At 35.2% G+C, this 9,756-nt stretch overlaps 1 protein-coding gene across 6 annotated transcripts; it reads left to right on the top strand.

Moving 5' to 3' along the window:
• Positions 1-6,137: 6,137 nt before the first annotated feature.
• Positions 6,138-9,622, top strand: DPCoAC (dephosphocoenzyme A carrier). Of its 6 annotated transcripts, none has more exons than XM_026811337.1 (6): positions 6,140-6,520; positions 7,720-7,787; positions 8,039-8,367; positions 8,455-8,720; positions 8,981-9,161; positions 9,234-9,622. In XM_026811337.1, the coding sequence occupies exons 2-6, from the start codon at positions 7,734-7,736 to the stop codon at positions 9,388-9,390; spliced, it is 987 nt and encodes a 328-aa protein (XP_026667138.1). In that variant the 5' UTR covers positions 6,140-6,520; positions 7,720-7,733; the 3' UTR covers positions 9,391-9,622. The 6 variants fall into 6 exon arrangements, with proteins under 6 accessions (XP_017875916.1, XP_026667147.1, XP_026667150.1 ...); XM_026811324.1 differs by having other exon boundaries at positions 6,141-6,520; positions 7,584-7,787; XM_018020427.2 differs by lacking the exon at positions 9,234-9,622 and having other exon boundaries at positions 6,138-6,520; positions 7,584-7,787; positions 8,917-9,155.
• Positions 9,623-9,756: the final 134 nt, after the last annotated feature.

Here is a 9,756-nt window from a genome sequence, read left to right as displayed (position 1 = left end):
GCATTAAAATTTGTTGAACGATAAAGTATCCTGAAAAAGTTTTGTTCGACTTCCAGGTGCAAAAATTTCGACTATGTTCAAGCGACAGTTACCATACTTAATAATGTGTAGGTACTTAAATACATACTATACCATCGTAAATCATAAAAAGAATTTTTGTTCCAAGCAACTTTCGTAAAAGCGGACATAACTTTCGCAATGAATAAAATCAGTCACGAACATTCATAATACTAATCAATATTGACTCACTACAAAATACAATGCATTTATTATTGTGGAAGTTCCTAGTTTTTTAAAAGACGAGTAACATTCTGTAGATACATCGATGTTTGTGTGTAAATAAATATTGGCTAGTGGAAGCGAACCGAAATAAAAATCGGAAAAGCTCGCGAGCAAAAAATAAAAAAGGGAGGGTCGGCACGTTCCTCCTGAAAAACGAGACTCTAATTGCATTTAAAGCTTCCGCGTGTAAAATATTCGTCAGACCGAAAGCGCATACGTACGCGTGTGTCGTACAATTCGAGTGTCATTTCTCGTTTTTCGAAAGTCACCGAGCGAAACAAACGAACTAACAAGGAAAAAAAATTTGGCCATTACTCACTAGAGCCTGCCGATATTGAGCGAGTTACTTGAATAATTGACGACAATCAATCGGTTTGAATTTTTTAGGAACAACTGCGTTCACATATCCATCCATCCATCCATACCGTGGACGAAAAGTGTCGATAAAAACTTTAATTATATTATAAAATAGGAAAAAATAATTTATTTGTCGATTAAAAGATTTCTCGTTAACTCGCTACCAAAATCTAAAAAGAATTAATACTAACACACTTATTCCATTTCAAAATGTGTCAAATTATTAATGGGAGCCACTGTACATACATACTATACGATTCTTGATAAATAATTAGAAAATTGAGATTTTTCTTGTCGCTACCGAGAAAAGGATTAAAGGAGAAATAATTACGAAGAATCTCATTCTCCCATAATTACGAGAATATTGCTTCAACGACCTTCGTCAACGTAAATGAATCATACATCGCAGAATCACGATATGTAATAACATCAGTAATTATTCAAGTAAAATTAATTATCAGAGTAATTATCAACGAAATACTGTTCACAAAATGAAGATATCTGAGGATCTATGTACGAACGAAATTACAAAACACCATTAATATTGAACATTTATACATGTTATATCAGAACAATGAAATTAAAAAGATTTCTAATTCTTTGGTACTTACATTAATCTTGTACAAAATTTCAAACAATTCTCAATACTTTTGCCTACTTACAATTAGACAACAACTACCTTATACTGCATAATGAGACTTTAATTTTTGCCAAGTGGATCGGGAATCGTTTTGATTAGCTGTGTGTGTACACGTATACGTGTACATATGCATATTTAGATTAGAAGAAGAAATCGGAGTTGCGGGTCAGTTTTTGATAATCATTGTCGGCATTCCTACGACGAAACGGCGTTGTGCCACAAAAGAAGGGCTGTGAGGGCGCACGTGGAAGTGGTTGCCGCGCCTTTGGAGAGGGTCACGAAAAGGGAAAAAAGCGAGACGGATAAAACGGAACGGCGAACGCGGTGCCAAGAGTGGAAGAGAAGCCGACTCGTACACGATGAAATTGCTCAGCCATTAACGATACTACGTTATTACGCTTGTCCTTTTTTGCACCGCAGCCTCCACTTGCTCGCGCGCGGAAACTGCGGCGGCCATCTTGGCATATGCGATTGAGGAGAGAAGGAATACGACAAGAACGACACGACGCTTTCGCACTATTGCTGTCCTCTCCAGTTCTGTACCGCACGATGAATCAATCTGATCGACACGGATCAATCGTTCGCTCGACAGAAAAAAGCTGACTGCTTAATTAAATCTCAATTTGATTGGCTTGTCATTTAGGGACGTTGAAATATGAGTTCATTCTTTCTAAACTTGTAGATATACATATGTATATTTGTGCACGTATACACAGTATGTATATATGTACGTATATTAAACAGTCACTAAAGACATATCCGAAATTTCCAATTAGTATTATCTCTAAGGTGTTATCTATTATATAAGCCATAAAAGTTGTAGGCTCTCAGAACCCTAATAAAGGTAAATGAGAAGTTGACAAAACATTAGGAACCTCATTAAAAAGAATACGATATGAATACATACATGTACAGTGTACGTATACGTATTATGTATACATACATATACACTTCAACAGTAAGAATTTGGCCTGTCACGTATTGCTATTTACATAAGACTAATGAAAGCTTTAGAGTTAGACATTTTTATACGAAATACAAGACAAGCGAATTAAATAAAAAGGAAATAATTAAAATGGCAGACATCGATTACTTAACTCTAATCAACTGTAGTCTGTAACGAATTGAATACAAATCGGCATTTTATGCAAAATCAAATGAAATCGATACCAATGAAAAAACATGAGCTATGATTGAATTACCGAATCCTGTTACGTACTATCATGGCCTCTACGTTTAGGCTCTCTGCCTCGAATAGCTCGTTATCTCGAACGCGTCATTTCACTCGAAAAACTGCATATCAAAACCATTGGACATTTTATCTCGCATAATTTTTCTGAGCTCGAGAAATATACGAACTTGTATCCTATAATGTAGTGGATTGGCAACTAAATAATTGCGGAGTTTATCCATAGACTTCTTATTTAAAATCCGCAGTCACTTAGTTGCCAACCCAATAAATATGTACATACTTGAAGATAACACCTAATTAATATGCGCACACCAAAATTTTTATTTGTGACTTATACTCAACTCTGTTAAAAGCCAATTTTCTCAAAAGTCTGTCTCGAATAACTCAAGAAACACTTAACAACTGTGAATTATTAACTCATACACTGTAAACGGGTTAAAATATTTCACGTCGCATGCATTATTTAAATATTTGGAAAATCCTAAGTTGATGTCGTCAATGATTTCGACAAATAATTTAAGTATATTATGTGGTAAATAATATGACGCAAATTATGCAAACTGCCCCTTTAAAGTTGTATGCACCGGCTGCGAAGAAAGCATTATCAGATATTTCATTGTTCTTTTGAACGAAGAAGAATAGTCGATTCTATCCAAGATCCTGGGTATATTATTAGTCATTACCTATAATTCACCAGTTGGTTGGTCGCTCTTATCCCCTATCGAGAATCATTTCGTGCCGACTTTTGACCCGAGCCGAAGGTATAATCAAACGTAAATCGTGTCCAGTTCTTTTTACGAAACGTTTAAAGACCAAATGGGACCGCACCGTTCGCCGACGTTTCTTAGCACTGCATTTGTCTCTCCCACTCATTGGCCACGTTGCAGTGCCAATTTTCCCAAGACTGCCATTTGCAGTCATTAAATTATTTTCGACCCCCATCTCGATTCGTGTCTTGACTCCTGACCCCTCGACCATACATAGAACCTTGTAACCTAAGTTCCATCAATGTGTTTCCGGAGCTAATAGCTTGAAAATTAAATTCTTTTATCTTTTATTTTTAAACTAGTGATCGCAAATCATGGTCCATAAATTCGAAAACGCTGGTGAATCTTGTTTAACGAACGCTAAATGAAAATTTTATAATATACGTATATTTTAATAACCACTAAAATATGTATGATCCTCTTCTTAAAGTTGCATAAAAATGTAATGAACCTATCTAAATTCACTTATTAATAAGCTGCCGACTAATTCTTGTACGGATCTCGCAAGGAGCTTCGAAAACCTTCGCCGAAGCAAATTCCAAAGCTATAGTTTGAACGATCGATATCTGTCGATGTTCAATTTAAATTTCCGATCAACCCGATGAACATTCTTCGTATTTACGTTTATAGGAGTCTTCGTTGAGTCAGTAGATAAGAGATTCGTGCATAAATACGTATCTTAGTTTACGAGAATGCTCGTCGCCTTTGTAGAACACGATTATTAAAACGTGCCGCCGGCTCATAGACCCGAACGAAGCAAACGGAGTTCCCGGTCCTTCTTGGAACCTTAAATTAAAACCGCTCTCGTTGTTTTGCGATCGGTTAAAGGATCCCGATCGGTGCCGAGGACTTGAGAGCGTTCCGGTGTCGTTCGCAATCGGGGGCATAAAGTGTCCGCATAAAGCAAAGTCAGACGCGGACACCGAATCCCCAGGTAAGGACACGCTCGAAATAGTGCCCCATGTTCTCTGACCGTTTGTAGAAATTCTACGTGATCCAGAAAAATAAATCTCACATGCGCGAAAAACAGAATTTCAGACTAAATCTCTTTTAGAATCAAGTAGTAGGAATATTTTGCTTTAAAATCGAATCGAAGACACGCGTTTCGAGAAAGAATTTCATATGGCACCGTGTGAAGTACCAAATACGAGAAATACAGATTGGTTTATTATTAAAGTCATGTTTGCCTACTTCTTGAAATTGTTTATCGTTTTCTTAAATAAAGTTTGTAAGTGTAAAATTCATGTCGCTATACGCAACGTGATCAGATTTCTTTCTTTGCTTTAATTACATACGTTTTGCTTGTTGAAAATCAATCGTTAGTCGAGATTGCTACGGGTTTGCACGACTTTGAATGCCTGATCGAACTTCTATAATGCAATTTCAATGTCGGTAGTCGAGTACAGAACACTATACATAAACGCGTATCTCCAGTCTGCTAACCGATAACATATCTAACGTTTTACAATCAACGGCTACGATACTTTCAATCGAGAGCAATGAAAATGTATAATTATTTCACGAATTAAAAATTTAAACCAAAATGTGTAGCTAATATCTTCTTTGTACTGAGAATATTTTTTTTTGTTAATATTGAAATGGTCTTGAAAAATTTTGAACATAGAACGAAAAGTATTGGTGCCGTTCCTGTTCACGAGAAAGAATCTTATCAGACAGACAGACGGCGTGCGGCCCTGCAGGGTTTTAATTCGAATAAATCCAAGTTGACGAGGAGGCGGCCTTTTAAAATTCCAGTGATAACAGACCGGATCTACGGGCCTCGTCAACGACGTAACGTTTACCGTGCCTTCCTTCGATATTCTCTATTTTCTAATTTGTTTCTTTGCCGAAAACGTTGATTTCGTATACTTAAATACAAGTCAATTTTAAGCAGTTTTAAACATGAGTCATTGCTATAACAATACTTTTGAAGTTTGTAGATTACTACTAAGCAAATTATTTTTTCTAAATTGTCTTTTAATAAAAAATTATCGCTGTATAGTAAAATTGTTTTATGTATAATGTAACATGTAACTAATACATATACGTCTTGTATATCTTTAAAAAAAGGAGAAGCTATAATATTTATATTATAACCTTGCTGTTAATGAAATACTAATTATAAGCAGAAAGAAAATAGATGGCATGCAAGAAAGTATAAAATAACTCACCTCTGCTCATGTGATGCTGAAGGGAACAGTTGAAGCCCTGGCGTTGACAAAATGTGCTTCAGTCTTTCAGTCTTTGTAAACGCGGGTGCTCCAGAATATTGAAAACTTTTGCAAATGAACAATTAATTATTCATCCTCACCAATGAACTCCCGCTCCCGCTGAAACTTTATACTCCATGGCGCCAGAACGGTGACAATTTGAACTAAAGCAACGTGCACAAAAAATAAGGTTAATATATATTTTGCTATAAATAATGAAACTTAGTTGATTAATTTTTACAGAAATCGAAATATTATTAATATTTAACACCTATAATTTGACTATAAATTTAAAACAAATATTAGCGGTAATGTAGATATCGCGCCTTCACGAATAATGCGTAGAGGTCACCACCGAGGAGATAAAGGTCGCTAACAAATGACAAAAGTAAAATCGGAGCTCATACAGATTTCTACTTCATCAGTACATTTCTAGATTTACTAATCATTTACTAAACATTTCTAGAAATAGAATTTAATTAGTTTGAAATTACTATGAAATGCACAGAATAATCTAAATTTAAAGCATCACGTTTGAAATTATATTATATAGCACCGAGAAGACATTACTCTCTAGGAGCCAGGAACCGCTGGTTCACCGCTGGTTGATTTGATAAGCCGTCCAGAGTCCAGAGCAGTCAGAGCGCTCAGTTTGATCGGTGACTCCCTCTAGAATACACAACCAAATATATTCCAAGGTCGTACGTCACAGTGTTTGGTTCGTATCGAAAAATTCAATCAGATGTATACATGAATTGGATGTATATATGAATTGATTATGTGGTGTGCGTTATATATACAATATGTACGTTTTCACGAAGATGACGTTATAATGTTTGTAGAATTTAGTGTCAGTTAGTTACGCGTGTCAGCGCGGGTTGCGCGTAAGGAATCATTGGAGGAGGTTTTATCATTAAGCGAAGTTATCAGATTTCTATGTGCGCCTATCTCATAATGTAAAGTATCTTGGCCAGTGGCACGAATGCTCCGATTTCATGTTCACTATATGGTAGTGGTTGTCACAAACTAAATTAATTGCTCATCGTTATCTTCTACAGTACACTTAAGGAAGGTACGGATTTCTCCTTACATATTCACATACGTATAGTAAATTTACCGCTTTGTCTCTCACATTTCAAACTAACTCGTTTGTCTTTTTCATACGATCGTAAAACAAAATAATGTCATTTACGATTAATATAAGTCTTGTCTTTAAATGAAACTCAAGCTCATGCGAGAACATAGATACGAAATTTAAAAATAACACACTACTACGGCCATTATTCACACTTAAGCCTGAAAATTCTCAATAATAAATTCGTTATTACATAGTACATACTATATATGCATATATTTTATATTCCACATCTTAGCAAGTTGTGCGTCATGCACATGATTGTAGTACATACAGTTTAATTAGTGCGAGATATAAATAGTATTGCTATATAATTTATACTTGCGAAATGTATATTTTTTCACCTAATTGAGATAACTGTAAGAACAGTTGAACACATAGTATATTATCTATTATGTAAGTTCACTCATCTTAATTACTATTTTATTGAATATAATCATCAATTAGCGTTAATAAGATTAAACGATGTAATTATCAGTATAATTACTAATATAATCACAGCTAATTTGTCAATAGATTTTTTTAATTTTTTTGAGGAAGTACAAAGTAGTACACTTAGAAGTCAAGCTGATAAAACTAAAACGGACCTGTAATATTTGTTTCATGTATATGATCATTTAGTTAGTACTATATTTGAAACTACTGCTTTATTTACATTCATTTACTAATACTAAGTAAAACTGAGAAGTTTGTAGGAAGTTATTATGATAAAAGTACTTACAACATAATAGCAAAACTCGGTCAATGATAATTAGTATCTTTCTTTTATTTCCAAATGTATATAATCTGTAGTTAAAAGAGTATCTCTTTAAATTACAAATATCAGCGTTACATAAGGTATCTGTTTAAGATATCAATTCAATGTTTTTACTTGATAGCTTCTTATATGTTCGTTGTGCAGATGTTGACATACTATTGTAAACAAGATATGAGTCTTTAAATAATGGTGAAATCGTTACAAACCTATATAATTATTATCAAAATCTTTGTTTCTGTATAGAAAATTGTATAAGACCCTGTATAGAATTGAATTTAAACCATTAAAACTATATGGGTATGCATTCAAGAAACTTACCTTGGTGACAATAGCCAAGTGGTTATTGAATGAACACTGATGTGTGTATTGACAAACTCAGGCAAGCAAGTGTCCATGTTACAAAGTGCATCACCTCTTTCAATGGAAGTTCTAAATGCGGATAATACAGTAAGTAATAAAGAATTTTTTTAAGCATTCATGTATGAATATGCATTTTGTTAACATTTAAAATAATATACGTCTAGTCAATTTTAGACACTTAAATGACCAAAAGTTATTGCAACTATTAACTAAAACTAATGCATAAAACAGTCCAATCATGTTTTACAAATTTGAATTTTCATTGCATATCTGATTTCAGTCAGTGGAAAATCTGATATTCAGCTATATCATACACAACATTAAATTGTGTATTTCAGAAGAAACAAGAAAAAAATGTCGGCCGCGATGGTATATCGAATACGCAAAGAGTATGGACGAGTTTGGTTGCAGGCGCTATTGCAGGTGCATTGGCGAAAACTACGATAGCACCGTTAGATCGCACAAAGATAAACTTCCAAATTTCGCAGCAACCGTATACTGCGAAAGCTGCAATTAAATTTATAGTAAAAACACTTAAGACAGAAGGCTTATTAAGCTTATGGCGCGGAAACAGTGCAACGATGGTCAGAATCGTTCCATATTCGGCTGTTCAATTCACCGCTCATGAACAGTGGAAAAGAATTCTTGGTATAAATGGAACGGAAAGGTAGGATGACAGTGATGGTAGCACGAAACGTAGTTGTCAAATTTAGGGGATCACAATTATTCATAAAAAGAAAACTGTTTTGTGCAGAAACCAACCTGGATTGAATTTTCTTGCTGGATCCCTCGCGGGCATAACGTCTCAAGGTACAACTTATCCCCTGGACTTGATGAGGGCGAGAATGGCTGTGACACAAAGGGCTGAGTACAAAACATTGCGGCAGATATTTGTACGCATTTACGTGGAAGAGGGAATAAGGGCCTACTATCGTGGGTTCGTTGCAACGATACTTGGTGTCATTCCTTACGCCGGTTGCAGTTTCTTCACCTACGATCTACTCAGGAACTTTTTGACTGGTGAGTCGGCTCTTTAAAAAAAACTTGTTCTATCCCGAGACGGTGCTTACCATGCAAAGAGAAAAAAAAATCGTGATTTATACGAACGAGAGTGGCTCGTGTATTATCGCAAAGCAGGGTACCCTTGGGGCACATCGGGGCTGTTTCCCGATATTGGGACAGTACTTACTTTAATAGTGACACTTGTCGAGACAAGTCCGATGGCGGCGTTTTTCAAGTACGTGCTTCATGTTCGATGATGGCTACGTGTCGATGAACAGTGTACACGGCGGGCTACTCTATTTCTGGATTCCCAACATCGCTGATTTGCGGCGCTATTGCTGGAATGGTTGCACAGACTAGCAGTTATCCTCTGGACATCGTTCGAAGAAGAATGCAGACATCGGCAATCAAAGGCCAGCACTATCACACGATCAGTTCGACTATCATGAAAATTTACAGGTATGTCAACAACTTTATTTTCCTATGCCATTTTAGTTATCACTGAAACTGATAGTTATTTATCGTTTTCAGAGAAGAAGGTTTAATGGCCTTCTATAAAGGCTTGAGCATGAATTGGGTGAAAGGCCCGATTGCTGTAGGAATTAGTTTCGCGACGCATGATACGATTCGCGATACATTAAGAAAAATTATCATCTATCAAAATTGCTCTTCAAGAAAGTGCGGTTGAAAAAGCTAAAGAAAATGGTTAATCAACCATTAATATAGGATATCTAATTACAGAGGCGATTATATATATTTTTATCTGCTGTATAGTACTTTCAAGTACGAAGTACATAATAGATTTAAACACAAACTTTATTAGCTTACCCTACTCAAGTGGATGGTAAAATGTCTTATTTAAACATGTACAGAACTGTAAGAAAATTGTAATGTAATTGTATAGATATTTGCCATAAAGATTTGATTGAACTATGCAATTATTAAAAGAAATATTGAAAGACAGGAAGATGCTAGTACAAATCGTTAATGTATATATTGTTAATTTACATGTTATAAAAATGCTGTTAAAAAATGCATGTCATATAGAGTGTGC

The sequence above is a fragment of the Ceratina calcarata genome, unplaced genomic scaffold (assembly GCF_001652005.2).
Source record: "Ceratina calcarata isolate Rehan_Ccalc_2016 unplaced genomic scaffold, ASM165200v1 scaffold111, whole genome shotgun sequence".
In the NCBI taxonomy this organism is placed as follows: domain Eukaryota; kingdom Metazoa; phylum Arthropoda; class Insecta; order Hymenoptera; family Apidae; genus Ceratina; species Ceratina calcarata.
Note: the sequence above shows the minus strand (reverse complement) of the source record. Positions and strands in the feature narration are given on the sequence as shown.

Excerpts from the sequence above, each read along its gene's own strand:
- DPCoAC (XM_026811324.1), top strand. The coding sequence starts at position 7,698 with ATGTGTGTATTGACAAACTCAGGCAAGCAAGTGTCCATGTTACAAAGT. Across the intron at positions 8,721-8,980 it reads ACTCAGGAACTTTTTGACTG|TGTACACGGCGGGCTACTCT; the intron begins GTGAGTCGGCTC and ends GTCGATGAACAG. Across the intron at positions 9,162-9,233 it reads ACTATCATGAAAATTTACAG|AGAAGAAGGTTTAATGGCCT; the intron begins GTATGTCAACAA and ends TATCGTTTTCAG.